General features: G+C 36.5%; 1 protein-coding gene across 14 annotated transcripts in view; it reads left to right on the top strand.

Annotated features, from left to right (window-relative positions):
* Positions 1 to 16,257, top strand: part of LOC126745325 (C-type lectin 37Db-like) — a 501,974-nt gene that overhangs the window by 254,601 nt on the left and 231,116 nt on the right. For 3 of the 14 annotated variants that reach the window (XM_050453113.1, XM_050453115.1, XM_050453111.1), the window contains exon 2: positions 9,053 to 9,214. The exons of 5 other annotated variants lie outside the window; for them this stretch is intronic. In XM_050453113.1, the coding sequence (XP_050309070.1) occupies positions 9,053 to 9,214 (162 nt within the window). Of the gene's footprint in view, positions 1 to 9,052; positions 9,215 to 9,273; positions 9,549 to 16,257 lie in introns of those variants that run through there. 6 more of the 14 variants (XM_050453103.1, XM_050453102.1, XM_050453101.1 and 3 more) reach the window with 3 other exon arrangements.

Raw genomic sequence — 16,257 nt, 5'->3', positions numbered from 1 at the left:
GATCAGATACAGCCCAGAGAAAATAAAGCATAAAACGGTCGGTATTAATCGGAATGGTAAGCGGTATGTCACCCACAGGATATTTAAGCGGTCTAATATGGAAAATTAATACGGTCGCTCATACCTTGGCCAACTCTGTTTAAAATGTCGGTAGACGCGGTCTTAATTATGTAGGTAGAAGATGCCAATGTTGTCAGGTTGGGAATAATATACAATGCAGGGTGCTATCTCGTAACGGTCCGACACGTAGCCCTCTGCACTTTATTAAGGAATACACAGTGTTACCCCGTAACGGTCCGGCACGCAACCTCATGTATCCTGTGGATATTAGGAATAAGGAGATAATGTCCAATGCAGGGTGATACCTCGTAACGGTCCGACACGTAGCCCCTAGCACTTTTTAAGGAATACACAGTGTTATCCCGTAACGGTCCGGCACCCGTGTATCCTGTGGACACTAGGAATACGAAAAGGGGATTTACCTACCTTCATGCTAGCAACAGCGCCGGAGTGAAGGAGCTGGCGGCGGTGGAGCGATGTACGGTACTGTGGGGCTTACCTCGGTCGGTTACTGCTGGCGCTTCAGTCGGTCTTCTCGGTCGGACTACTACTCAACGGACTCAGCGGACTGCCGACGTGCCGACTGCGAACTCGTGCATCGCTTTATATAGAGCACGGGCATGCGCAGTACTTAGTAAACACGGTAACAGTAGTGGTGGCACGGACACGAACGGTGCTGAGGTATTAAACGCGATAATAAATTATTAATTAACGCAGTCGCGCGTTCATTAACAAAATAAAAACTTTCCTAACTTTACTGGGCAAAGCTTAGTTATCAATATGAATCTTGAAAATTATTAATTTAAGTTGAAAAAAGAACCGAGTAATTCTATAGATAAATAAGAGAATTACAGAAAATTTAGTAACTCGTTACAATTTTTTTTTCTTTATATTTTTAGTTACGTACGTAGGCCTGTAGGTACAATTTATAGCATATCTTTTTATAATTTTTCACCAGTGCAAAATTCATAAAAGTTTTCAAGAAACTGCAATTATTACTTCTATTTTCATATTGATTATTTTTACAAGATTTTTTCGTATGGCTTGTTACGATATACGCTTGTTACGAACACAACTACAGGGTGTCCCCTTTCAAATGGTCAAAAATGTTAGAGTAAATACAGGAGCCATAAAAAAGTAGTTTGAGATAGGACACCGATGACCGGAAGAGCGCCGTTTCCAAGATACAGGGTGTTGATATTTAAACAAAAAGTCGAGTTTTTCCTTTTCTATTAAAAACGCTTATAGCGATTTGAATGAAACTTTTTAGGTTTTAAATGATGAGGTGGTGAGGCAACTTTTTGAGGAATTGGTGGGGATTTGACCTGCCCAGGGACGGAGCTGCAGCACATGTATGTTAATTTTTTTATAAAAAAAAGATACGCCACTGTTTTTGAAACATTTTTTTTTAATATTTTGTTAATTTTTAATAAAACAAATTCCTTGCATTTTGCGCTCCGACGCACCGTTTTTGTGCAAAAAAATAAAATCCATACAAAGGTCCTTCGAAACTTATTTGTCACAACGAAAATTTTAATATCATTACAATAAAACATAAATAATTTAACTAAAAAATAAACAATTTTACCAATACTTAACCTTCGGAAATTCAAATAACTTATCGAAGGCAAAAAATAATAGGCATGGGTACCCATCAACTATTGCGAACCAGGGCTATATATGTTTTTAAATAGATTTACTAGAACGTTCCTGGGTATACTTTTTTACGTCTTCCACAATCCAGCTAGTCAACAATATTCCTTAACTTTATGCTTTCCTGGAAGATACTAATTATTTCCTCCTGGGGGAAAGTTACGAAGGACTTATAGGTTAGAAGGACTTATGAAGAGTCTGACTACCTACGGGAATACCGCTACCACCGTAAAACATCTCTTTATGATTCTCAAAATCCTACTTTTGAAACATTTGACTTTTTTTTAGGCTGTTTAACGACAGCAAGTTCCCTTCTATGTCAACTTACGCCATCAGTTCCTAACATCAACTAGAAAAAATTGAATGTATTATTGTTTTCTGTAAATTAAAGGGTTGATAATAAGAAAAATAGAAGTATTAGTTAAATCTCTGTATCCAGTGTGGTGACTTTAACTGGAATAAATTCAGTTAAAACTAATCAAAATTTATCTCGCAAAATTCCTGAGACCCGTCGATTTTTTTAAATTTTTTTTCACATTTCAAGATAGTTTTTGTATTTTTTCACCTACAGGGGCGGTGCAAATTAACCCCCACTTTTTTTTTCAATGGAAAGCCACTTTTTTAAACTCTCATCGAAAAGAGCCCTTTTTTTTGATTAAATTGCCCTATTTACTTTTGTGATTATCTAAAGGAGAAATACGAAAAAAAAACCATTAAATTATTAAAAGTTACGTTTAATGTATAAGATGCTCAAAATGAGCACCATTTACTTGTTGGAGGAAGCAATCGTATCAGAAATGATCAACAGCACAACAAAGGGCCTGCAGTTCTCAGGTATGCATTTTCGCTCGGGAATGATACTTGTGGACTGCGAGTCGGAGCAGACAGCAGACTGGCTGGCTCAGATGGCACCTAGGTTGAAGGAATGGAAAGGGCCAGCGCTGGTAGCGAAAAGAGGAGAAGACATCCCAAAAGCGCATACCATCAGCCTTTTTCTTCCACGGAGCAAAGGGCAAGACACCACAGCTCTCCTGAAACTCATTGGAGTACAGAATCCAGAGATCTCCACCGAGACCTGGAAAGTAATAAGCGCCAAAGGAAATGGCCATGGTCAAGTGCTTTCTGTTGGGATCGACACCAAATCTGCGGATAGCATCCAGGCAAAGGGATACACTATCCACTACAGATCCAGGATCACTATCCACCTCCGATGTGATTGCACGGATGTTTGTCAAGCAAGATCTGGGACTAGTCTTGATCCAAGAACCCTGGATCAATCGGGGGCAGATCAAGGGTCTGTCAAGCAAAACGTCAAAAGTAATATATGATACCAGGCAGGAATCATCCAGAGCCTGCATTCTCATAAGAAATAACATCAATTACATATGTATTTCAGAACTCATGACACGGGACCTAACACCTATTGTCGTAAATCTCGACATTGGGGACACCAACAGGACCATAGTAATTGCGTCAGCATATTTTGCTGGAGATGGGCCTATGACACCACCAGCAGAAGTGCAAGAGCTGATTCAATACTGTAGCAGATTGCGTCTACCACTCCTTCTAGGCTGCGACGCAAATGCTCACCATATCACATGGGGAAGCACAGATATTAACTTTAGAGGTGAGTGTCTGCTTGAATATCTAACGACAACCGATCTCGAGGTTCTGAATGTGGGAACTACACCAACATTCGTAACTAAATCAAGATCGGAAGTATTAGATATTACTTTAGTCAGCTCCAGTCTCAGAGACCACATCAAGGACTGGAGAGTATCAGCTGAACCATCACTGTCCGACCACAGGATTATCGAATTCAAGCTGGACAGCATTAAATACAATCGACCCGAAAGGAGGGTCCCAGGAAAAACAGACTGGGAATTATACAACACCAATCTGGAAAACAGCTTAAATTATCTAAGCTTAAATGGGAAACCGCACCATCTAGACTCACAAGCTGTCACACGTGCAATAAATGAGGCGTTCGACTCAAGTTGCCCAGTGACCAGTGAGAGACCCGTTAAAGACGCCCCGTGGTGGAATACACACCTGTCAAAACTAAGGTCAAAAGTGCGTCATCTTTTCAATACAGCGAAAAGAGACGGTAACTGGCAGGTATATGCCGAAGTGCTTACTCTTTATAACAAAGAGATAAGAAAAACCAAAAGACAGTACTTTAGAACTTTCTGTGCTGAAATCGCTAACACTCCGACTGCGGCTAGACTGCACAAAGCAATGGCTAAGGGAGGCACATACCCAATAATGGCCCTCGAAAAGCCAGATGGCACCTACACGAAGGGAGAAGAGGAGCAAGCGATCCTATTACTTCAAACACACTTTCCAGGGTGCGAACCTATAGAAACGGTCCCAATAAAGTACACCAATCCTAAAAAAGAGGACTGGGAAGTTGCAAGGACCGTCTTTACGACAGAAAGGTTGAAATGGGCAATAAACACCTTTCAACCGTACAAGTCACCGGGAGTGGATGGAATTTTTCCTGCTCTCCTACAAAACGGACAAGAGAAAGTCCTTCCTCACCTGAGTAGAATAGCAAGGACGAGCTTAGCGTCGGGATACACTCCCAGTAGCTGGCGAAGGGCAAAAGTCACCTTCATACCGAAAATAGGAAAGATTTTAGATCTATCAGCCTTACGTCTTTCATTCTGAAAACAATAGAAAAAATTGTAGACAACCATATCAGGAATGACATTCTGGAGAGAGCACCTCTACATCAGTGTCAACATGCTTATAGAGCGGGCAGATCCACAGAAACCGCACTATATCAACTGACACAGATCATCCAGAAAAGCCTGAATGAGAAAGAAACAGCCATCTGCGCCTTTCTAGATATATCTGGGGCATTTGATAACACGTCACATGTAGCGGTAAAAAATGCCCTGGAAAAAAGAAATTTGAACAAAACCATAATCCGATGGATTTGTCAAATGCTTGCCACGCGTACGGCTGAGACTACTGTGGGCGAACAGACCACAGGCATCAAAACTACTCGTGGCACGCCTCAAGGAGGGGTAACTTCACCCTTACTATGGAGTCTAGTAGTCGATGAACTACTTGAGATATTGACAAATCTCGGTTTCACCTGCATAGGATATGCTGATGATATCGTTATTATAGTCAAAGGCAGGTATAAGGGCACTTTGTACGACCTCATACAAAGAAGCCTAAGCATCACGGAAGAATGGTGCACATCAGTGGGGCTGAGCATAAATTCAGTGAAAACTACTATCGTACCATTCACTCGTAAAAGGAAAATGCAACCCACCAGGAACATCCACCTGGGCGGACAAGTTGTACATACATCGGATGAAGTAAAATATCTAGGAGTGATACTGGATAGTAAGCTTAGTTGGAACAAGCATCTAGAATTCACAGTAAACAAGGCCACTAAAGCCATTATGATCTGTAGGAACCTAGCGGGTAAAAACTGGGGATGCTCCCCAAAAATACTGCGATGGATGTACACCATGATGGTTAAACCCATAATCACATATGGGGCAGTGGTGTGGCATGACACTACAAAGTTAAGTACAGTAAGGCGTAAACTTGACAAGGTTCAAAGACTTGCATGCGTATGCATCACAGGAGCTATGAAAACATGCCCCACAGCAGCACTGGAGGTCATAGTTGACCTGGCACCTCTTCACCTGGCAGTAGAGGGAGCTGCTAAAAGGGCCATGTTCAGATTAGCAAGGGATAAAACGAACAGTAGGGACATTGATCAGAGAGCCTGGGTATCTCAAACAAGATCCATTCCCCTGTTCGATCTTCCCAAGGACGATATAACTCGGGAATATCACTTTGTTAGAAATTTCAGTACAAAAATTGACAGCAAAAGTGACTGGGAAAATGGATCTGTCGCTCGCTCACTTAAACAGAATACTATCAAATGGTACACAGATGGTTCTAAAACCGAAAAAGGAACAGGAGCTGGAGTATTTGAGCCTGGCACCAAATACTCAGAGCCACTGGGAAAATACACCAGTGTCTTTCAAGCGGAAATACACGCTATAGAAAGATGCGCTCAATTAATCCTGAACAAAGACTACCTCAAGCAGGACATCGCAATCTTCACCGACAGTCAAGCAGCCATAGCAGCACTGAGTTCACATGTCATCAGTTCTAAAATGGTAAGAGACTGTTTGGGCAAACTTAATGAGGTAGGAAAGAGAAATAAAGTCACAATATTGTGGGTACCTGGACATACAGGCGTGCAAGGTAACGAAGAAGCCAATATTCTGGCAAAAAAGGGATCTGGTTCTCAATTTGTAGGACCGGAACCTTTCTGCGGCATAGGAAAGAATACTTACCTATATGAGCTTACAAAAATAGAGGATCAACTCAGAGAAAGCCTCTGGGATGATCATCCAGGGTTGAGACACTCCAAGATGTTCCTTGGAACCCTCGACCCAAAAAAATCTAAAGCTCTAGTAAGTTTAACTAAAACTAAACTACGGATTGTAACAGGATTCCTAACAGGGCACTGTCACCTTCGAGAACACCGCAGGAAACTAAAACTAGAACAGACAGGTGAATGCAGATTTTGTGGGAAAGAGGAAGAGACCCCAGAACACCTAGTAACTACATGCGAAACAGTTGCCGAAAGTCGTGCCATGCACCTCGGTAATTATGAAATTCCAGAAGGAAATATCTCATTACTGGAACCGTCACAACTACTAGCCTTTATTAAAGCCATAGGATTGTACGAAGTAATTTGACTTGAGAATAACATCAAGCAGTAATTAGAAAGGGGCACACAATAGATCTTTTAGGTCGCAGTGAAACTTCACCCTTATTTTTAATCTAATCTAATCTACTTGTTGGCAAAGCCCAAGACGATAATAAAATTCGTTTCTGACATTTTCTAACACTTCTGGAGATATTTGTCGGATTTCTTGCCTAATACGTTCTTTGACTTCGTCTAGGTTTCCTGGTTTACTCATATAAATTTGACTTTCCAAATGTCCCCACAGAAACAAATTAAGTGGGGTGAGATCGGGAGAACGTACCGGCTACGCGATTGCACCCCTTCTACCAATCGATCTGTTTGGAAAATTGTCATCTAAATACTGGCGTACATTCCGGGCATAATGTGGGGGAGCACCATCTTGTTGCATCCAGATTGTTTCATCATACAAATCTGGATCAAACTGACTCGGATATAAGGCACGTAAGACTGGAACTAGTTCATGTTCAAGAAATTCTAGATATCTTTCCCCAGTTAAAGTATCATTGAAGAATATGGGCCCTACAGCTTGCCTGCCAATTAGCCCAAACATTAGTTTTCTGGGTATATTGTGTATTAGTTTCCCTCACCCAGTGTGGGTTCTCGTCAGACCAGTAGCGACAGTTCTGCTTATTAACATGGCCATTTAGGGTGAATGTAGCCATGTCAATGTTATCAGAAAAAAGGATCCACTCCGAAGATATGCGATTTTTGTCAATGGCGTTCATCATTAATTCACAGAACTGAACTCTGCGATCTGGATCGTCTTCCAATAACTCTTGAACGGGTTGCATTTTATAAGGTCGTTTGTTTGCACTTTTTAAAATTTTTAGCACAGATTTATGATGAATAGAATTTTCGCGAGCTACTCTTCTGGTTACCGGATTTTCTTCCATCGCTAACAATACATGTAATTGGGTGTTTTCATCGATTTTAGAAGACTTTTGTCTTGAAACTTCCCTCACGTGCCCAACTTCTCGAAATCTGCTTTCGATTTTACTAACCGTACCTTGGTTAATGGGTGGTAAATCTGGATATTTATGCCTGAATAAGTGGACAACCTCTAGCTGAGTACGACCTCTGTCCCCATAACCAATCATCATAAAGATTTCAATCTTGTGGGATTCGGATAAATAAGGCATTTTTTCAATATTAGTTAACTTATTTAACAACTGGTTGAAATTCACTTTAACAGTAACACTACAACAATGTCAGGAAATGTCTCGATACCAATAAAATAAACAAACAAGCCAAACGCAAAAAATTTACCAACACAAAATATTTCGAGACTTTTAATAATTTAATGGTTTTTTTTTCGTTTTTCTCCTTTAGATAATCACAAAAGTAAATAGGGCAATTTAATCAGAAAAAAGGGCTCTTTTCAATGAAAGTTTAAAAAAGTGGCTTTCCATTTGAAAAAAAAAGTTTGGGTTAATTTGGACTCCCCCTGTAGGTGAAAAAATACAAAAACTATCTTGAAATGTGAAAAAAAATAAACAAAATTCAACGGGTCTCAGGAATTTTGCGAGATAAAATTTGATTAGTTTTAACTGAATTTATTCCAGCTAAAGTCACCACACTGTATATATTGCTTCTAGGATATTTAACTAAATATTCAGTTCCTTATATATTAATAAATAACGATATTACCAGAGTTTATAAATTGATATTTTGCATACCTCAATTAAAGATTATTCTTAATGAAATATCACTTTTAAAATATTATAATATATTAGGACCAACTTCAAGGAGTAATTCTAAGATAAGATCTTGTATTTCATTTTATATAAAGCATTTCGTTAAATCCAAATGACTTATTACGTATTCCGATCAATTCGGAGGTGAGAATCGTAACATTAAGCTATCGTTGCTGTGTAATTATATTACCGCATCTTCAGCTTTTACCGTAGAGGAAATAGATTACAAATTCTATTCGCATATCTTTGTGCCTCAAGACTGGCATGCCATCATAAGCCAAACCAGAAAAATAAATCCTTTTAGATTGATTGACACGAATAAATCTATTTTTTTTCCGCAAAAATGGTTGAAGACATTAGTACTAATCAAGCCAAAATGAAAGTGGAGTGACTGGCTTTATTAAAAAAATATAAAAAACGATTTACAGTGTGGCAGACGGATCTGAAACACTTCGGCCTGAGGTAAGGGGAATGTAGTAGTGGAGACAACATGGCCGACTTCATTCATAAAATAGACAGTGGCGTGTGGTATTATGTGAAACTATTTAAATTCGATTTAAGGAAAATAATTTTAAAATTTATCAAAATAATTTTTTCTAATTAATTATTCATTTGTATGTCTTATGGTTTTAGAAATGAGTTCTTTTTTTTTGGTATACAGAGTGTCCCACAATCAACGTCACAGGTTACAACGTCACAACATAATTTTAGTATCAATCTCCTTGTTTGCATTGGATATGTGCAAATATTTGATATCCTTTGGTTAAATGCTGAATGGTCCTAGAAAATGGGCAACCATATCTTATCTTAAATCCTTTACTAGAATTTGTTTATAGCAATATTATTATTGTTTTTTTTACTATTACGATAATATTTATATTCTTATTTATACTAGATTGTAGCAACTGTCCAAAGAAATACTTAGTCGGCACTCAAAAAGTAACCTGGTACCAAGCTAGTGTTTTATGTCAACAGAATGGAATGGAACTAATTTCAATAAACTCAGCATCTGAAGAAAACGCCATTGAAGCTATTTTAGCCAATTATTCAACCACAGGTATAAGCATTGGAATGATATTATTCTACATGTTTCTCTCACATGTATTTTCATTTTAGTTGGACCTAATAACGGCTATTGGACATCTGCTACAAGAAATTGACCGTGTAGGACGGACTTCGTTTGGTTTTCAGGTGGAAAATCACTAATTTATAATAATTTTGGTCCAGGACAACCAGATAATGCTGGAAAGATAGAAAGTTGCATTGAACTAATCTTAGAAAATGCCAACAAATATTCCTGGAACGACCTTTCGTGTGAAAACAAAATTGGATTTATTTGTCAGTCGAAATGCTGTAAAGGGCAATAAAAGTATTACAAAAAATTTAACGTACATATAATTATTATTTTCTTAATACGATAATTAAATAAGTTCGTTATAACATTAAGCTACGCTAAGCTAAGTTAGGTTAGGTTAGTTATTATTAAAAAAAAATGTTGTTACCTCTAGTAACTATATCGCATCGATATGATAAACACCATTCTTCACAACGGTCCCATAATTTACTAAAGTGGATTTTTAATGTCTGATTTTCTTTCACTCTATCACTATTTAGCAGATTTGATAAGTTAATTTCTGATCTCTTCTTTGCAAACGTCACACTACGAAAACTGTTCATAGCTGTCTTCCGATCTTCTTTTTTAACTTTGTGTTCATGCTGCCACAACCATCGCCACTCAACCATGCCCGAGTAACGTGAAATATACAAAGCAATAACCTGCTGTTAGGAAAAACCTCTCTTAATGCATTGCTCTCGGCGCTACTGTCATCCGTCATAATTATTCTTGGTTGAAATAACTTGCCGCACGTTTTTTTCAGAAAATGTTTGTTTTTTCGAAAAGCCAGAGTTAATTGTGCTGTGATTAGCTATACCTTAAGCACCAACCTCATTACCAACGAATATAAAAGTCACACAAGTATTAGTCTGATTACACGATTCACTTGTATCGATAAATAGCATTTCGTCAGCTAATCCCGCCTTGTAAACTCTTTGCATTATTGGAGTAATTAAAACGCAAATGATGGGATCTTCCACAGCACATAAATTAATATTGCACTCCAGAAGCTATATTTGTTTTCTTTTTAAAACATCCAATATGTCAGTACTGTCTCTGCCGCCGTAATTTTAGAGTCACCATTGTTCATACAAATGAGTTAGTTGACAATTGGGTGGATTTATTTGAGTATTAGCTAATGTTACATAAACTTCTTCCTTGCAATTTTCCATAATGCTGAACTCGTAATATGATTTAGCTGCTGCAGTTGTCATTCCAGTAGATTCATGTCAGTCAAAGTAGGATGTAAATAGTTATTTCGTAATGTCAAAGCAACGCAAATGTCTCAAAGATTGTGCGACATTTACTCTATGCGAATGAATAAAATTAATATGTATAGCGACATTCGAACCTCTCTTCAATAAAGATGATGTTTTTAAAATATGTTCCGTCACTTTTAAAAATTTTATGTTTATATTTGCCCCGCAATTGAAGTTTCTTATTGCTGCTTGGGCTTTGTTTTTTGATTTACTTCTTTCTGCCACTTGACAAACGAAAACTTATCGAAAATCGTAACGTACGGGTTTTGAAAAACGTCTTTTTATTATCCATTTTGCTTGTTTCTGTCGAAAACTTGTTTATAATGTAACCACATATTTCATCATAACTGGCGGTATCATGCAACGAACACTGAACTTTCTTAGTGAAGAAGTATAACTTAGTGAAGAAGTTCTTTCGAACTTTAAAACCCCAAAATCATTGGTAATTTTTGAAAAACAAACTTTAAACTGTTTCATAATTATTAGATTAAAGTCATAGGAACATAAAAGTAACCTTAAAACCACAAATAATAAACAAACGCGGATTAAACACTGCTTTGCAGATTCTGGCGCATGGCGCATCACCGCCAGCGGCGCGACGATGGAATTTAATAAATTCATGCCTATTTGAAGGTCGCATGTTGAAATCAACACGTGTTTGTAAATCAATATTGCGCTACATTTCTGTGCTGATTTCACGACCGCACGGTGTTGAAATGAACACGGAAACGCTTAGAACATTGAATATATAACGGTTTCGTCTCCGTAAATAGGTTCAGTGTAGTACCCTTATCTACATGCTTACGACCATACATATTTAAAGCAAAAATATCAGCATTCCTCGTCCCGCGTCCCATGAGCAATCCGCTAGATTCAGTCTTTATTTGTGTGCGATACGATTCACTTGTTGAAAAATAAAAAATGCCAAACAAAACGCGTAAGAGATGTCGATCTCGTTCCCGCGCGGAAGAAAGTGGCGGGAAAAATTTATCTCTACTTAAACGCATGGATAAAAGAAAATAAGAATACCCCTAAAAAGATAGTATTACGGGTACTAACAAGTTCAAATGAGGATAGTGACAATAGTGAGGTAGATAATTATTCGGTTAGTTCGTGAAGTGAGATAAAAAGTAGGAACGAGAAAAATGTAGAGGATACAGATAAATAAAATTTAAACAATACTTGGTTACGGGAAATTAGTGTCCAAATTATTCAACCAACATAAAGATAATATAGACATGTTAATGGGGTACGGTGGTGGTTACTCTAGTTCAACATGTCGGTAGAGTACGGTGGTGATTACTCTATCTTGGTGTAGGATATAAAATTGGTGAATTATATCCGATTGTCATTTGATGTATTAAAGTATATTGTTGGTGAATATGCTTTAACATTTCGAATGAAATTAATAAATAAATATTAAACGCCTACATAATAATAGGTAAATTACCAAGATACGTTTTATAACAGGGTTGACCCTTAATAATGATGAAGAGGATCCAACGGTATTAAGCCAACAGGATGCTGAAACTTCAAAGTCTTTAGATGAAGGTTTATTAGATATTTCGGGAAACGATATGAATAATGAAAGTTCTTATGGTCAACCCATTCAGCCAGAGATTGTAAAGAGATGGTTACATATTTCTGGAAATATGTAAGAGAGAAGTATCCCCTTCCAGAAAATGGTACATGCTTAGGCCCGCCACAATTAAATATTATGTAAAACAAGTCATTCATGAATCGGTGGAGCGCAGGGATAATAAACTGGCAACAATATAATCACGACTGGCTGCCAATTTGTCCGCTCTTGGTCAGGTTATGACAAAAATGTTAGGAAAGAAAGGTTATTTTGCCTCAATTGTAATTATTGTTCGTTTTGTACTAGATAGTTTTAAAGGTTATAATTATTATGTATTTAACCAAATTATTGAATGTTTTCAAAAAGTGTTATTATTATTAGGTATGGGTCGTATCTAAAGTATTAATATATAAGAAATATTTTTTCAAAAAAAACTGGAATTTTTGCTTTAAATATGTGTGGTGGTAAGCATGTAGATAAGGGTACTACAATAAACTTATTTACTTCGACGAGACCTTCATATAATCAATATTGAACTTCACTTCAGGTAAGTTCGTTTAATCTTGTGATTACACTAGAATAAACATTGGCTGTTTTGGATTGAGCGCAACATCTACACAGGAGATATTTTGTTGATAAACATGCTTAATATCCATGTTGCCAGTGATTACTTAATTTTAACAGAAGAAAATAAAGTGATATAATAAATTATTATAACAGAAACTGAGTTGCATCGTTCTAAAAACTCACCTAATAATCAAAACTATTTTATACTGTATTTACACTAAACACTAATAATAATTAATATTTTTAATTTGGATTCTTTAAATCACCAAATTTCCACATACAGCGGCAAGCGAGTTATAGATTTGAAAGACAAAAAGGCTTTTTAAAAAAAATTATTTTAAGAACGTTACAGCGTTGTGACTTAACTCTACTAATGCTTAAATCTATCTAATTAAAACGATACAAATTACTTCTTAGCTAAAGTAAAAATGATAACAATGCAAAAGATCATATTCTATAAACTAAGGAATAAAATATACTATAGTAAGGGGTTATATGTTCCATAACCCCTCCCTCCTAAGAAACGAGCTTAAGGATGGTACAGGAATGGTGAGGTCGTTATAGGACGATTTCTGAGCAGGATTTCGTCATAGATTCGTCTGGATGTGGGCTTCTCTTAGATATTCTTGGCATCAGGAATTTCTGCACCATAAAGTAGCTAATTATTGCTACTAGCAGAATATAAAGTAATATAGTATAAATGCTGGTTCTGTGGTAGAATACAGGTTGGTTCAGGGCCCGGTCAAGTCTTTGATGCTGAATCTCGATCGATTTATGAAGATGTTTGGCTTCATTTAAGTCCAGTGAGCTTAATTCTAAATTATTGAAGAGAACTGGTGTAGCTTCATTACTAGGCGGTGATAGGTTGATTTGAGGTAGTTCGATGTTTTTGTAATGGGTTTCTGGATCCTTGTAATTTTTGATGACAATGTTTCCGACACGAAGTAGAATCCAGTTCTACGATGTAGGTGCCATTTAATGGGATATTGTCTTTATTGAAACCATAAGTCTGGATAGCTGCAAGAGGTTGAGGTACGATTAGCATCCATTATCCTTCTTCCAGTTTTTCTGCGTTGTTGGTGGTAATTTGGATATTCGTCTGCTGTCATTGGGATATTCATTCTCTGAATTTTAGCATCTGTACTTCGCAAGATGCATCTTCGTCTATACGCAAGGAGTTAAAGTCTTGGCAAACGTATTCGTTGGTGGTGATCTTCCTGCATGGTTGGTTGGATTTTGCATACTTCAGCTCATTAAGGATTAGGTATTTGGTTTGCGGAAATATTACATCGTGAAAGGTTTTTGAAGGTGCAGATAGAGGATAAAGGTGGTACAGTAGATAACTGTTCTTCTCTACGATCGGCATTTCGATGATAAATATGACTTTATTTCCCTTTGCGTAACTTTTTTTATTAAGGACTTTCTCAAAAAGAAATACATTTTTAAAAGTTGATTCAAATGGGAGTTTACCGGATGTTAAACTCGTAGAAATTAATTCAATTTCCTTAAATAAGTCTTTTGGACTAATGATCGATGGATGAAAGTTATTTAGTTTTAAAAAAGTTATTGCTATTTGAAGATCTTCTAAGACATCATACATTTCTTGTAAGAATGTGATAGCATGAGATTGCAAAAGAAAGAAATGCTTATCTTCAAAACTGATTTTGTTAAGTCTTTGGACCTCTTTTTGAATTTCTCTTATTTGTCATTCCAAAATATTTTGATTGGAAGTTAAATTTTTTGAGAGTTTTTGAAAAAGTTTATTAGAATTATCTATTATGGTAATTTGTTCTTGCATTAAAAGTTTTATATTATTTTCGTTTTGCATAATTGAAGTTATTGCTGAATCATAGCGCTGAGCATCCTCATTATCTAAATTGCCGGCTATACTTTTGACAATACTGCCTAATCCATTTATAAGGCCTCTTTTTTCGCGAGTTTTAAGAGAGAATGTATTTATTCGAAGTATTTGAATTTTTTTTTTCTTTTAAGGTTGAAGCTAAATTGTATGAATTAAAATATTCTTTTTTATATAAAGAACAGTTTTCTATGTTTTTTTCTAGGTCGTATATAGTTTTTTGCATTATGAGGTATTGACTGATAATAGGGTTGATGTCGTAAATTTAAATGAAAGTCCAGTAATCAATTATGGTTTGCGAGTTTCCTAATCTCATTGGTAAAAGTCCGGGGTTCTTGGATACGTCATGAAATGTTACGTCAGGTCTTGCATGTTTGATGTTGAGGGACCTGCAACAACAGGGGTTTTTAATTCTTTTATATGGACTACCTCTTCTTTATTGTTCTTTTTATTTTAACTTTATTATTTTCGAGTAGTTCAAGTAGTTCAAAAGGGCCTAAGAATCGTTTACTTTTTTTATTTCTGTTGGTGTTATTTTTATATACAATTTATCCTACTTTAAATTGATATTGATTTGGACCTAGAACGTTTCTTTTATCGATAATTTTTTGTTTTTTTGTTTTTTGATTCTAATTTTTCTTTTATTTTATCACAAAGATGTTTTATCTTTTCTTTATGATTAAAGGCATAATCGGTATAATAGCCGGTATTTATAAGTTCACACGGGTCTCTTGTGTTTGTGTGACCAAATGTTAGCTCGAAGGGTGTAAACTGCGTCGAGGAATGAATCAAACAATTGTATGCTATTATGGCATATTTCATTAAGGTTTTAACGTCTTCGTCCTTAAGACGGTCTCCTAAAATTCGAAGGTGTTCGATAAGTGTAGAGTGGAGTCTTTCGATTGGTGAGTTCGATTCATGGTGAAAAGGTGTTGTGAAATGTATGTTTATTTTATGATTCTTTAAGACTTCTTGAACGGTGGTATTTTTAAATTCAGGACCATTGTCCATTATTATCCTCTCAGGAAGACCATAAAATGAAAAATAATGGATGAGAGCTGAACATATTTCGACTGAAGTTTTGCCTTGAATAGGAATGGCTTGACCTAGTTTTGAAAAGGTGTCGACGAGTGTAAGAAAGTCTTGGTTGTCAAATTTGAAAATATCTATATGAAGCAGCTGGAATGGTTTTCCAGTAGTTTATGCTAATACAAGAGGAACATCGGTGGAACGGTGGTTTACGGGAATATTTAGATGTTTGACATATGCTACAATCATTCATATACTTTGTTATGTCGGATTTCATGGATGGCCAATAATAATTCCTTTTAAGTTTTTCTAAAGTCTCGGCTATTCCGCGGTGATTACATTTACCTTCATGCTGGTATTTCATAATAAGGATTCGCTCATCAGGTTCTTTTATAGAGTTTATTAGTTTTGTACATTTAAATAGTTTTGGTCCAGATTGATGGAAGTAGTGCATATAAACATCATTACATTCGATGTACATAGAATCATCATGAAAATATAGGTAAAAAGTTTTCTTATCGGTGGTATATGTTTTTAGGAATTCTAATATAAGTTTGGGATTAGATTTTGGAATTTTGACATGCCATATATTATGTTTCTCGAATGTTTCCCAGTTGACAGTCAATTTATTGTGTGGATTTTTGGATATAATTATTTGATATGATTTATTGTTAATAATATCATCCAGTATGGA

The sequence above is a fragment of the Anthonomus grandis genome, chromosome 15, assembly GCF_022605725.1.
Source record: "Anthonomus grandis grandis chromosome 15, icAntGran1.3, whole genome shotgun sequence".
NCBI lineage: Eukaryota > Metazoa > Arthropoda > Insecta > Coleoptera > Curculionidae > Anthonomus > Anthonomus grandis.
The sequence above is the reverse complement of the archived record's forward strand: the minus strand, read 5'-3'. Positions and strand labels throughout refer to the sequence as shown.